We start from the raw sequence: 14,636 nt of genomic DNA, 5'->3' as shown, positions 1-14,636 counted from the left end.
CTGGGTTGAAGAGGTCAAATTAATTTAGGTGCTCAGCTGCAGAACCCTGCACTAAGCGACACGCTCTTGGGCGGTTTTTTCCACTCTTGTGGATAAAAACATACTTGGGTACCGATTGTTAAAAAAAATGTAGACCGTCCGTAGGTACCTAAGTAGTGAATGGTGACATTGTGGGTAGGTATATTAGTCAGGGGCCCTATTCTCCTAAGTTAATAATGTCAAAATCGAATAGAAATCGAATCGCAATATGATCGCAATAGCAGTTTTAACCATATCAGGCATTCTGCTACTAATAAAAGACCAATCGTATTCGATTGACATTTGATTGGTGTGCGATTGGTCTGCTATTTTGGTGATTTTGGTCAATACGGTAGTTTGCTGTACAATCATTTGGCAATCGTAAATCATTTGCAGACAAAATGATTCATTATTGAATGACAGAAAAGGATAAAAACGTTTATTTCACAGAAAAAATAGCGGAATGCCACATACGTTTCAATCGTAATCGAGTCGGGATTGGATATCAGTCGAATCGAGTCGAACGTGAATCGTATGTTGCTTAAGTAAAATTAGGAGAAACGGGCCCCTGGTGTGCATGTATGGAATCAGGGGCCCGATTCTCCTAAGTTAATGTCAAAATGAATGAATAGAAATCGAATCGCAATATGATCGCAATAGCAGTTTTAACCGTATCGGGCATTCTGCTACTAATATAAGATCAATCGTATTCCAACGACATTCGCTGCTATTTTGGTCTAATTATACGGTAGTTTGCTCTACAATCATATTGCAATCGTAAATCATTTGCAGACAAAATGATTCATTATTGAATGACAGAAAAGGATAAAAACGTTTATTTCAAAGAAAAAATAGCGGAATGCCACATACGCTTCAATCGTAATCGAGTCGTGATTAGATCGCAGTCGAATGGGAATCGTATGTTGCTTAAGTAAAATTAAGAGAATCGGGCCCCAGAAGTGGAAGCATAGATTATTTTATACCATTCCTTGGTTATTAATTAAGTAAATCTCTGTTGCATTGTTGCGTTTTATGTTGACGGTACCGGCCCAAAGTGCCGCCATTTTTTATTGTAAATCCCATTTTTAACCGCAATAACGACCAATATGCCCTCTTAATAATTAGTAGCCCTATTTCTTTGATCTGAGTTAGTAGCTATGTATTTACTTTCAAGTACCTAATAGAGGTTACATATACCTACAGCCTTTGATTGAGTTATTACCTAGGTACAATGAAATGTTCACGGTACAAAAACGCAAGAAAGGAAACAACAACATTTCTCGTCGTATTAGACAGCTGCGCAGAAGGCTTCCTCTCTTCCTTCCTCCGCGTTTAAAATAAAACCAAGATATCATTGTCATCAATATGAATACAAACTTACAGCAGCATTAGCACATAAAGTAAGTACTCAGTACAGTAGACTGTAGACTAGTAGAGTATTAGGATTAGATCTTGGCACCCAGCCTTATTGGAGGAAGGTTCTCCCTATCCAGATGACCTAATTTCGAGTCTGGAGAGTGCAGCCAAAGGTTACAAAATAAAACTGCTATGAAAATTTCAAATTGACTATATTCATCATCACAATAAACAAATAAATATAAAAATATGACACAGTAAGATGATCGCTTGTAGTGTCTCTGACTGAACGGACATGTCGCCATTAACATTTCTGGCGGGAAAAGTGCTCTAAGCATGAAACAGGGATGCTTGCGGATATTCAATACATAAACTTTTTTTAAATAAACGCCTACTTACATTACACATTTCTATGAAACATCAAAACACAATTGCTTAGAAAACTAAGCCAATGTAAAATATTTCATCACAATAGTTGCCATTTTAAATTATGCAGTTTAGTTTCCAAGTAACTAGTACTTGTACTCTGAGCAGACGCTAATGAAAATTAAAAACGTACGTAATTAAAAAATCTGCCAATCGTGTCGATAAATATCTGGTAATGACCAATTAAGCAGTACCTAAGCCGGTAATTGGAAAATACATTTGGCTCTATGAAATGATTAATGCGTTTAATATAGTAGGTAATCCATAAGCGAACTATCTTGTTAAAATATGGGCGTTGCAATTCCATGTTGGTAGTTACACAGGTATGCAGGTGGTGGCGGGAGGGCAGAGTACTAAGTGACCGTGTCATTTGCGTTCACGCGAGCGCGACGGACACGCGAGCCCAAACTAGTCCGTTGTTAGTACACAATATTTGTTACTGTGGAACATGTTCCTACCACGCACTGGGTAGATGGGAATGTAGCTCGCGATTCTTGTGATTTGAATTCGATCATAGCTTCATTTATATTTAACATCAAACTAATTTTAGCTACCTTTTAACCGCCACATTATTCATTAAAATTGCTAAGCCAAGCTTTGTATTAAAATATTCAATACATAGATTCTGTTTTCTAAATTGAATATCACAAACCATCTATTGGTACACATACACTAATTAAATAATAGAAGTGATATGAATTTGAGTATTTTAATAACGCGCAATCGTATTTCGTAGCGGCGAAAAGATAATCGACTAGTGACCAAACCAAATGACAGGGTACCTTGAGTAATCAAAACATGTAGGAATTCGAATTTCTTTAAAAAGAAAACCATAATTTATTCCATAATTACTAATTCATGAAGCATTTACAATATCTTTATAGTTTGTAAAACTTTGTCACGAGCCAACAGTGTAACTTTACCAATGTAAATATAATTTACAATATCCATAATCTACTTTGGTCATTAACTTGGTGGCAGATGGTAAACAATTTGATAGAGTACTAGCAGTGTTGTATGTTATTTCGCGAGGTTGGCGGCTTGCTTCTTTGCTTTAACTAATTCCACTAACTCCTTGTATCGTTTCATGCAGTCTTTTTTCGTACGGTTCGGTATACAGTCGGCTATTTTATCCCAACGCTCAGGGGTGCTCACTGGGAACGTTTTGATGGCTTGTTCAAGCAACTCTTGTTCAGTTTTCGTCCAAGCTTTATCATCTGGTTTGGTGACCTCTTCAGGTTTAGGTGTGGCTGTACCATTCACTACTTTAGCAGGATTATCGCTCTGCGATATTCCGCTGTCATCAATATGGTTGTACCCTTTCTTCTTTTCTTTTTCAAACTGGTCAAAAGCTTCTTCATTGGCAGCTTTCTTCAGACTACTCTTTGAGAAATCTGAGCTTTGCAGATCTTTAGCTTTGTTCAATACATCTTTTGCTACAAACCTTCTGTCATCAATAAACGTACCATGTTGGTTTAAGAAGTTTGCCACTACTTCCCACCTCTGGTTAGTGCCTGCTGGGAATAAGTTTACAGCCTTTATCAAAAGTTGTGTCATCTCAACACTCCATTCAATTGGTTGCTTGAGTGCCGATTCCTTCCTAGCCTTTTGTTCTTCTACTCTCTTGTTTTCAAAAATAGCTTTTCTTTCAGCTTCCAGTTTATCCTCTGTGTCTTTGACAGTTTTTACGAAAGCGTCTCTGCCTTTGCTCTCTAGTTCTTTAACTAATTCTTGTAATTCTACAACTTTTAACATTTCACAGATTTTTTCAACAGCAGCCATATGAGAGACAGTTTCGTCCTCTGTGTTGGAGTAGTAGTTGTTTGCTTTGCATAGGTCCCTGAGGGCTTTCTTCTCCTTGCGCAGGTTCTTCTTCTGCTGCTCGCGCTCGGCGCGGGCGGCCTCCAGGCGCGCGCGCTCCGCCTCCTCGGCCTTCTGCTTGGCAAGCAGGGCCTCCTTGATGAGACGCTCCTCTTCAGCTTTCTTTGCTTGTACTGCATCCTGGAATTGAGAAAGTTCAATTGAGAAAGTGTAATTATACAGTGCACTGTAAAGTGCAATAAATAATGTGATTAAGATGATACATGCCTTTCTCCAATTGAATTGCAAAAAAAAATATTTTTTAATATTCTGTTGTAAATTCAAATTCAACTTGACTCTACTAATGTTATTAGCTCACTGCCAACACATGTTTTGTATCTTATCTAGGTAAACCACAATCAAAGCAGGTCAGGTTCAGGATATTTAGAATATTATGTGTACTACTGAATTTATAACATGGTAAAATTATAAATCAGGCTTTTATCTATACTAATATTATAAAGGGGATTTTTATGTTTGTACCCTACAGGCTCCGAAACTAATGACCCAAATTGAAAAATACATACACTGTCCAGAAAGAATACTAGCCCCGGGTGACATAAGCAGTATGGCCATTAGTTTTCATGTGTTCCGGGTGAAACCTTGGGAAACAGCTAGTTCAACATATTTATGCTAACAACTGCTTAGGGATGTAAATTAAATGAAACCTGTCCATACCTGTCTGGCGCGCTTAGCAGCTAACTTCTTGTCTTTGTCCTCCTGCTTAAACCTCTGGATTCTTGGATCATTGGAATATGCCAAATCCACTAAGTTCCTTATCCTAGCCATCTCCTCCTTCTTCAACTTGGCCCGAGCAGCCTTGTTCTGTTTCTCAATCCACCGCCGCTCCTCTCTGTCTGCCCCTCTCTCCTTCTCCTCCTCGTCAAGGTAAGAGAACTCACGCCATGACTCAAACTCATACCAGAATGCGTAAAACCTTTCCACCTGTTCTCTTGTACTATTGTCATCACCTAACAAAGGCACATTTCTCTTCTCCGACCATCTGGCGTTGGACTCAAAATGTTTGGTAAAGGATTTGTAGAAACCGTCTTTCTTAACGTCATTCTGTGAAGGTACATTGTCGTCTATGGTGGGGTCTATGGAGTCGTAGGACCTGCGTTTGAGCGGCGTCCCGAGTATCTCGTACGCCTTGGTGATGCACGTGAAGTAGTCGTCGTCGCTGCGGATCTCCTCGCCCTGCGCCTTGCGCTTGTCGGGGTGGTGCTTCAGCACTTTCTGCCGGTAAGCACGCTTGATGTCATCATCAGTGGCCTTATAACGCAAGTTCTTCATACCTAGAACGGCATAGTGGTCTTGCATCTTCCAATCCTTGGGATCCAGACTCCGTAGATACTCGACGTCATCGTCAAAGATCACTTCCTCGGCCTTCTCGTTAGACTTGAGCGTTTGGAACAATGCGTCGCCACCATGGCACTTCACATTGTAATATCTGAGGAACGCCGCTCCAGCGCATTCCACTTTTCTCTTCACGAAGGGGCAGGGGATTGCAACCACCCTGCCACTCTCACCAGAACCTCCTTCCGTCATTTTGGCTACGTTTTATTAGTAAAATACGTACCAAGCACTAACATAACCTATAAACGAAGTAAACACCTTGTAAGGTAACTGGACTGTATATTAATTGGTTATTATAGTTACTAAACATGAAATAGACTACAAATGATATTTTGCTATACTATTACATTTATCACTATTACAGCAAACGTTCATTTTACGAGATAAAACGCGCCATGAAACCAAAGACGACATCCATTTGATTAATGAATGAAAAAATCAAAATGACATATTGGATGAATGAATTAAATGAATGAATGGGTAGTATTACCTCCTTTATCACGACAGAGAGCGCATAATCAAGTGTGCCTCATTTAACCTATGAAGCTTTTTTATTCATGACTCTCATGATGAAACCTTGTAACGTTTTTGAAACCATTGTTTTATAAAATAACACCAATATGTACACAGTTGTGCAATACATTAATCTATAGTTTTATCTATGAAAAATATTAATCAGGGATTGTCAACTATAGCGCCATCTGCACTTACTTTGGTGGGAGCTGGACTCGTACCATTCCGTACGCAGTCCCCGAGGGTGAAAATAAGGAGAACCCGCGAACCCAGACACTGCGTGAAACGAACCCCCTTTTCCGTGTTCACAGTTCACGGACGCTAAACGCGCCAAAATCTAAAAATCAGGTGTGATGGGAACGTTTGTTTTTATTTTATGTAGTATCATGGTTCATTTAAGAGTAATATAAATACAATACTTACTGTACAAATACATTAGGTACGAATTACAGAATTGACTTTGACTTTAACTACTTAAACTAAAATCTATTTAATATATAAAAAAGTCGTGTTAGTTACACATTTTATAACTCAAGAATGACTGAACAGTTTAATCTGAAAATTAGAAGGGAGGTAGCTTAGAACCGGGAGAAGGACATAGGATAGTTTTTGTTACCATCCGGGATGCGGTTGAAACCGCGGGCAGAAGCTAGTATGTTAGTCATTTGGCTGGAAACATTGCTAGACCGAGATCAGCGCTGACCGTCGGTCGACATAGCTATATCTGTGCAAGTCTATGAACGCCCACACAGCTACGCTGACGGTACGCGCGTGGTTTTGTATGAGATTCGGTCGGGACGGTCAGCACTGACCGTCGGCCGAGCACTGTTTCCAGCCTAAGGCTATGAAATATGTATGGATGTATATATAATTATCATCATGATCATCATCATCTCAGCCATATGACGTCCACTGCTGAACATAGGCCTCCCCCTTAGATCTCCACAGATACCTGTTGGAGGCGACCTGGGGCGCGATTCTCCTAAGTTAATAATGTCAAAATCGAATAGAAATCGAGTCGCAATATGATCGCAATAGCAGTTTTAACCATATCGGGTATTCTGCTACTAATAAAAGACCAATCGTATTCGATTGACATTTGATTGGTGTGCGATTGGTCTGCTATTTTGGTGATTTTGGTCTATACGGTAGTTTGCTGTACAATCATTTTGCAATCGTAAATCATTTGCAGACAAAATGATTCATTATTGAATGACAGAAAAGGATAAAAACGTTTATTTCAAAGAAAAAATAGCGGAATGCCACATACGTTTCAATCGTAATCGAGTCGGGATTGGATATCAGTCGAATCGAGTCGAACGTGAATTGTATGTTGCTTAAGTAAAATTAGGAGAATCGGGGCCCTGCATCCAGCGTCTTCCGGCGACCTTTATAAGGTCGTCACAGATTATATAATAGTTACTACGTTTCCTACGTTGCGCTTGCTAGTCCGTGGCATGTCCGTGGTCTCCACTCAAGCACTTTTCGACCCAACCGGCCATCCGCTCTGCGAGCAATATGGCCTGCCCACTGCCACTACAACTAACTAATCCGGTGGGCTATATCAGTGACTTTAGTTAGTCTACGGATCTCCTCATTTCGGATTGGATCACGTATAGAAACCCCGAGCATAGCCGAGCCGAGCATAGCCCGAGCATAGCATAGTATAGTTATACACTTAGATATTTAAAATATCATCATAATAGTTGTATTTGTTGCATTTGCTCAGCACTGTGATCGACCACACTAAATAGCGATAGCGGTAATGATAGCGGTAGCGGGTATGTACATATTAGGTGTTTCTTCATTACTAATATATCAGAGGTAACAGACACAAACAGGAAAAGTGAAATTAATTAGTTGAAATATTTAGGTACCTATACCTAATTTTTAGGTGAATTATTAAGACATATGTAATATACCTACATTTATCCGAGTTTAAGCCGAGTTCACCACACTATTCGACTATCGCCGATCAGCCTACTATGTACCTACAAACGGCTCGTTTCGCCGTCGTCCGAGCTGTGTGAATGATATTGGAAAAAGAAATACTCTTTTTACGTAGACATAAAGGGCGTTTTTTGACCTGTGTTAACCGATTCCGTTTCGACAAATATGGGGACACCCTATGATTCGTTACGTTACTCACTCATAATACTTACACATTTACCTGTTTACCTATAGGTACTTTTAGGGAAAAAGTTCTGTAAAATTATCATCTAGTTAGATGACGTTAAGGTGAAGGAAAACATCTTGCTTGAGGAAACCTGGACTATATAGTCTGAAATCACCAACTCGCATTGGGCAAGCGTGGTGATTAATGCTCAATCCTTCTCCGTGTGAGAGAAGGCCGCAGCCCAGCAGTGGGACGATAAAAAGGCTGTAACAGTAACAGATGACGTTAGAGGTGACGGAAGGAGGACCTGATTACTGCTCACCATGCTAACCTACGTACTAACAAGCTAAGGCCCAAGTTCGTCGACAAAATAAACGTCAGTTTTTCATGAAACAACTGTTTACTTTGAAAATAGAACGTGAAAATTCATAGTAAACAGTTGTTTTAAGAAAACTGATGTTTATGCTGTCGCTACTGTTAGGGTGCGTCCACATCTGGCGAATGTGCCGCGAATGCGCAGCACGCGAGCCGATTGCGAGCCGTCTGCGAGCTGCGCGCGTGCAGTCACTGCAATAGTTTGGTGTGCCTCTTTAGCGCAACTCATGCAAGGCTCGTATAGAGCGCGCGAGCGGCGCGCGATCTGCGCGCACTCAGTTCTCGCCCTTACAGTTCCGTATACTGGCTCAGTACTATCAGGCCTCTGTCACTCGACGTACTTGCGCGCGATAAATGCCTACCGCTCGCTGGGTTACCGGTAACCCCACGCGGCTCAGGGCTTTCAACAGTCACACGCGCCGCGCGCGCTCCAATATTATTATTTTTATTTCGTGGCATGTTATGCTGTTGGTTTTTATTAGGTTTTTTAAGCTACCTAACAAACTGATGGATTATTTTGAGTTGTGTTGGTTTATATGCGACTATTGTAAGATTTAGAAACATTTTATATTTATGAACTTATCTAGTAATTCTATTTTTTTTTAAATAAATTAATACTTATCTACTTTATGATTTTAACAACAGAGAACATTAGGTACTTATTTTACTTTAGATACCTACTTAAATATTAATAAATTGTAAGAAGCAACCCTAAGCGCGGCCACGACACGGTTGCGGTCACTGAACTGTGCGCTATCGCATTGGAATAACAATCAAGCGCTCGAACTTTTAAGGTTCATTTTATAACGCAGCTAGGAATTTGTAAGTAGTTGGGGAACTTGTAGGTGCTTATAACAGTAGATATGGACTTTTTTGTATGGAGTGATTTATCTGTTACGTAGTAACTATTATATAATCTGTGGTACTACTATCGAAGATGTCAGACGTCGCGCGCCGCCTGCGCGCTGATCGCGTGCGGCGCTTAGGTCGCGCGCGAGCTGCGCGCGGGCGGCGCAGAAGCGGCGCACGAACAAAAATGCACGCGCGCAGCTCGCGGGCAGGTCGCAAACGGCTCGCGAGCTGCACATTCGCGGCACATTCGCCAGATGTGGACGCACCCTTAGAGTTCTGTAGTTTAATGTGATTACATATAAGTTACGGTTATAGCCCGAAGTGCGGCTACACCTACGTTTAACCGGTTTCTAGGTGTAACCACGTATCTTCGGTTAGAACTAGGTACAGCCTTTTATCGTGCTCCCTTCTTCACTTAAGCTCTTTTTTTCCTAATTTATTTTTCAATTTGTCACGTTAACAAAAAAATCTCCGTTTCATGTCATTAGCAATTTGTTAAAATTTTTTCAAGTATGTAGGTCCATACATACCTACTGTCAATTTCTGTAAATAGGTGTAAATTATTAGTCATGGAACATGAAATGTAAGTAAATAAGCATTACTGAAATGAATGATTAAATGGAAATTACATTACTTAGGTAGATGCCATGCCTTGACGTCTGTGTTTCTTCATTATTGTTTAGAATTATATGTATAATCCCGTATTGTAAAAGGTACGAGGAAAGCCCAGGAACACCAAGTGAGGCAACTCAAACACTAAACTAATAATTATCTAGGTAAATCAGAATTTTAAAATAAGAAACAATCCTAAGTACTTATACTAGCTGTTTCCTGCAGTTTTACCTTTGTTCCCCAGTGTCGTGACTATATCCTACCTCGTGATACTCGGGGATAGTCTAGCTTCCCAACAGTGAAATAATTTTTAAAATCGAATCAGTAATTTTCGAACATTTGGAGTAACTATGGAGTTTCTTGTCCGCTCTTCTCTATAGGAAGCTACTTTTGGAATGGACAATCAGAATCAAACTTATCTATATTTTTAAGGCTAAATTAAATAAAATGATTTCACTTCCATCGTCCTTATTATGTTACCCAGTGTAGATGTATTACTTTGGTTCTCTATATATTAATGCTTAAATGTACCTACACTACTACCAGACTAGGTATCTGTAGGTACTAATGCTGCCTACCTAAATATTCAATTAAAAGACGCAATAAATATTTCATGCGTCACACACTGCGGGTTATTTTAAATTACCTTAATTAATTGCGTAATGGGTACCTATCAAATCGTTCACTATGACAACATTTATAGGTATTCAACTTAAACTTCATATTTTTTAAATTCAGCTGAGAATTATCAAAACATGGTTTGTATTTTAAGGGTTGGAGTTTAACTGCAGTAAAATTTCTTCAGCAGTAGCTACTCTTTTGATCGGTTACTGCGCTATAGGCTATGGGTAGTGGTGGTCGCAAGCGCGACTGCCATACAGGATCTCTGATCCGATGCGACATCTGTGAACAACTATGATGTACAGAATCGCATAGCTGGGTCGGGCTGAAATCATTTTGAAGATTTCACAAAGCCGCCAACGACCCGAGGACGCGTAAAGCCAAAGTCCCAAAGTGCGCCAGACAGATGACATTAGCAGCTATATTTGCACTCCCGTTGCCAAAGGGAACTCTAGCCAATAAATAACCATCCACGTCTGCTGTTGTGTAATGAGTTTCTATGCTTATTAAATCAGTTGTTGTCAAGCCGTGACGTGTTTCATTACATCTGCCATAAACAAACTCTTTGAACGAAGAAACGTTTTGATATGAGAGAAGGTACCTCTACGTATGTTTTTCTTGACGCAATGATGTATGCGCGTGGTAGACCAAGAGTTAAGCTATGCTAGTTTAGCTTAGCTTGCATAGCTAACGCAGTTTTTGATAATCGTGTGCAGACAAAGTATGCAAACTAAATACAGAATAATGAATAGCTATATATTTATTTTATTTTTATTTATTTATATACCCAAGCTATGCAAGATAAGCTAAACAAACTTACCTTAGCACTTGGTCTGCAACCCGCTTTATAAATATAACCTTTAGTTATCCTGTAACAATATCTATGAGTGAGTGCAACAAACCGAATTCAGAGAATTACTTGCGTCACCCCAAATCAATTTAAAAGCATTAGCTTTAAGGAACACACACTCATACGAGTTTGAAAGCCCGCAATAAGCGGTAAACTCTCTGCAATTTTTGGAAAACTGCTTTCACAAATACTTACGAAATGAGTCTAAAAAAAGTTTTAGTCACAGGATTTGGGCCTTTTCACCCTTATAAAGAAAATGCAAGTTGGGAAGGAGTGCGAAAAATTAACGAGAGCAGGCTCGGAGCTGACATAAGTTTGTGTACAAGCGAAATTGCAGTGCGTTACAAGGAAGTGGATCGGCTGATACCGGAGTTGTATCGCAAATTCCAACCGCATGTGAGTATAATCACTTTATAATATAATTAGCATAATGCGAAAGTTAAATCGTTTTCATTGTACGACGTCTTTGCAAAATTTCATGATAAACGAACAGCGTGCTGGCTGATTTATTATCGTGGCAGCACCCGGTACCTAGACAGCGTGCTGTTGCATATACTTTGTAAGTTTCTACTCCGTCCGCTCTATGGGACTCGAAATCGCAGCCAGAGGGCTCAGTCTGCTATTTAATAATGTTTCGATTGGATATCACTTCTCCATAGTTGAGAATGTCAATAGTTTCTCAATAGAACTTAGTTAAGTTGTGCTCATTGAAATTGAAATTCCTCATTGCAGTTTGCCATGCACGTTGGAGTATCAGACACACCTCCCGAATGTTTTTACTTGGAATCTAAAGCTAATAAGCCTGGGACAGTGGAATATCTCGATGACGAAGCTAAGGAGAGACCGGTACCCGATGTGAGGTACCAGCGTCTACGGGATTACATGACAACAAGCCTGGACGTGCACAGCATATGCAAGGAGTTTAACCATTTGTTTTGCGGAACCGAGCTGGAGGCTGTTCCATCAAATGATGCTGGCAGGTACGCATTATTTATTTTTGGAGTATATTAATTAATTTAAAGGCTTAGTGCATTAAAAAAGAACTGCTGTACCCATGGACACACAAGGGTAACACAAGGGTAATTTATTGCTTTAAAATGCATGGGGTACCGAATTATTGAGCAGTTTACCTACTGGCGGACAGCGGTAAAACTTAACAACTGTTCACTGTAACTTTTTCATACGCAGTAGGTAAACACATGTTTATACCATCATTATTTACATGGCTATGGCTCATTGACATGACATGACAACATAGTAGGTATAGACGCATTTTATTCCAGACACCAAATAAAGAGTTAGTGGGAGAGAGTAACGTGTCTGGCTCGCAGAAGCATAATATTGATTTGAATGTGGTTTGTTTTCAGATATCTGTGCGAGTACATTTACTACAAGTCTCTCTGCTTGGGCCCCGCTCTGTTCGTCCATGTGCCTTCTACCAAGTACAGCTACGATGAAATCGCTGACGGCTTAGAAACCATTATAAAATTATGTGTTAAACAGCTATATACTCGTAATGCGTACTCCTATTATCTATACTAATCGATTTGAAAAATTCTTTCAGTGTTAGATAGCCCATTTATCGAGGAAGGCTATAGGCTACTTTTTATCCCGGTACGAGAAGTAGTTCCCACGGGATGCGGGTGAAACCGCTGGCAGAAGCTAGTAATCTATAAGTACTAATATTATAAAGCTGAAGAGTTTGTTTGTTTGTTTGAACGCGCTAATCTCAGGAACTACTGGTCCGATTTGAACATTTCTTTCAGTGTTAGATAGCCCATTTATCGAGGAAGGCTATAGGCTACTTTTTATGTACGAGAAGTAGTTCCCACGGGATGCGGGTGAAACCGCTGGCAGAAGCTAGTAATCTATAAGTACTAATATTATAAAGCTGAAGAGTTTGTTTGTTTGTTTGAACGCGCTAATCTCAGGAACTACTGGTCCGATTTGAACATTTCTTTCAGTGTTAGATAGCCCATTTATCGAGGAAGGCTATAGGCTACTTTTTATGTACGGGAAGTAGTTCCCACGGGTTGCAGGTGAAACCGCTGGCAGAAGCTAGTTTTGTATAAGATCTTAGGTGTTCACAACATCAATTTTTTTATCACAGTTTAATTATATTAACTGTTATGTGTATGTTTTAAGTAAATATAGTAATAGTTTACTTGATATCTGTTACAGAAAAATATAGCTTAGTTTGATATTAAACTTACTTAAATTAACGTACATACTTAGAAATACTTGAAATTAATATTTTTTTTATTTCTAGGTATTCTGATCTCACTATGTACCACTGCTATTTTTAGACCACACAAAAAAGTCCTACTGTTAGAAAACGCCTGAGGCGTCCGCCAATGTGTAAAAAGTATTTAATAAATAAATAACGTAACTGCTTCGGTAATTTAATTTGAGATTACTACTGAGCAAGTTAACAGTGAATGTTGATAACCTATTGTTTTACTGAAACACCTACAATGCAACATTACGCCTAGTCGTTTAGACACAGCGATCCAACGAGGTAATGCTGCGAGTCTTTTGGACACGCTCCCAGTGTGCTCCCAGTCGACAGCGATGGGGACGAATTTATTTATTTAGTTGTAAGTTTTTTAATATAATAGATAGTTTTTAATTCAACTTTTTTGACTTTTTGGAATAAAAATAAAATACCTGTTTAATTTGTTACCTTTCTGTCTTTCATTAGTGTCATGATTCATTTAAAAAATGCACTTCTTACAAAGATCATCTCATTTGCTCGAGTTGGATTGGCATTGGATTGGATTCCTCACGATGTGTTTCTTCACCGTTAGCCAATGGTTTCCAATATACTCAAGGCGAACGCGTATCTATCGCCTCTATCGGAGACAAAAATGCCGAACGCGTCGAACAGAAGTGGGTACAGCGTGCCTTGGTAGGGCCCCATATATAAAAATATTTAAAAAATATTTGGGGCCCCTTAGCTTAGCGTAGCTAAATATTTCCCGCAGACGAAAACAAAAACCTTGAAATAAAAATAATATATGCATCATAATTATTTGTCACTTTTTCCAAAATGTGTACAAATAATTCAAATTATTTAAAATTATTTTTATTGTATTAAAATGTAAATAAAACCTCCGTTGTTTACGAAAGTATCATTGTATCTTATGTAGTTTGATTATTGTTGATTCCCCCGTTAAAGTAAATGACAAACGGGGAATTCCCCCAACCCACGCCACGATAACAGGTGGAGGATGTTGCCAGGGTTTGAACCATGAACGCATACTTTACGCGGGAAAAAAGAAAATGCTTGTAGATTATGGCATTAAGCGCTACTTGGAAATCCATGACATGAAATGTTTGGAAAATTAACTAGCGTTATTTACTCACACGCTGTAAGAAGTTGAAGCTGCAAGTAGTAAAAAATAATTTCAAGGTTCGTCCAGGCGTCTTCAAGAAATCAAGTACCTAGCATGCATGATACACAAAAAACTACTCCTGTTTTGGAAAATCTGTGTTTGCAATCCGACACGACCGGAAAGAGATCAGGCGCAGGACCGACATTTACGTGCTCTCCGATGCACGGGTGAATCAATCACCAACTTCCAGACTGCGGGCTGCTTTGTGAAAGCTTAAGAAAACCCACAAAGCGATTTCAGCCCGACCCGGGAATCGAACCCGAGACCTCGAGCACAGCAGCCGCGT

The 14,636-nt window shown here is 39.5% G+C and overlaps 2 protein-coding genes across 4 annotated transcripts; one reads left to right on the top strand and one right to left on the bottom strand.

Moving 5' to 3' along the window:
• Positions 1-1,569: 1,569 nt before the first annotated feature.
• Positions 1,570-5,443, bottom strand: LOC124638184 (dnaJ homolog subfamily C member 2). The gene is made up of 2 exons (XM_047175077.1): positions 4,339-5,443; positions 1,570-3,801 (listed from the first exon to the last, which is right to left on the bottom strand). Exons 1-2 carry the CDS (start codon positions 5,206-5,208, stop codon positions 2,821-2,823), a joined length of 1,851 nt encoding a protein of 616 aa, XP_047031033.1. The 5' UTR covers positions 5,209-5,443; the 3' UTR covers positions 1,570-2,820.
• Positions 5,444-9,304: 3,861 nt separating this feature from the next.
• LOC124638573 (pyroglutamyl-peptidase 1-like) lies at positions 9,305-12,560 on the top strand. Of its 3 annotated transcripts, none has more exons than XM_047175589.1 (4): positions 9,305-9,455; positions 11,176-11,351; positions 11,688-11,935; positions 12,323-12,560. In XM_047175589.1, exons 1-4 carry the CDS (start codon positions 9,449-9,451, stop codon positions 12,495-12,497), a joined length of 606 nt encoding a protein of 201 aa, XP_047031545.1. In that variant the 5' UTR covers positions 9,305-9,448; the 3' UTR covers positions 12,498-12,560. The 3 variants fall into 3 exon arrangements, with proteins under 3 accessions (XP_047031545.1, XP_047031544.1, XP_047031542.1); XM_047175588.1 differs by lacking the exon at positions 9,305-9,455 and adding an exon at positions 9,851-10,702; XM_047175586.1 differs by lacking the exon at positions 9,305-9,455 and having other exon boundaries at positions 10,712-11,351.
• The last annotated feature ends 2,076 nt before the right edge of the window (positions 12,561-14,636 follow it).

The sequence above is a fragment of the Helicoverpa zea genome, chromosome 17, assembly GCF_022581195.2.
Source record: "Helicoverpa zea isolate HzStark_Cry1AcR chromosome 17, ilHelZeax1.1, whole genome shotgun sequence".
In the NCBI taxonomy this organism is placed as follows: Eukaryota; Metazoa; Arthropoda; class Insecta; order Lepidoptera; family Noctuidae; genus Helicoverpa; species Helicoverpa zea.
The sequence above is the reverse complement of the archived record's forward strand: the minus strand, read 5'-3'. Positions and strand labels throughout refer to the sequence as shown.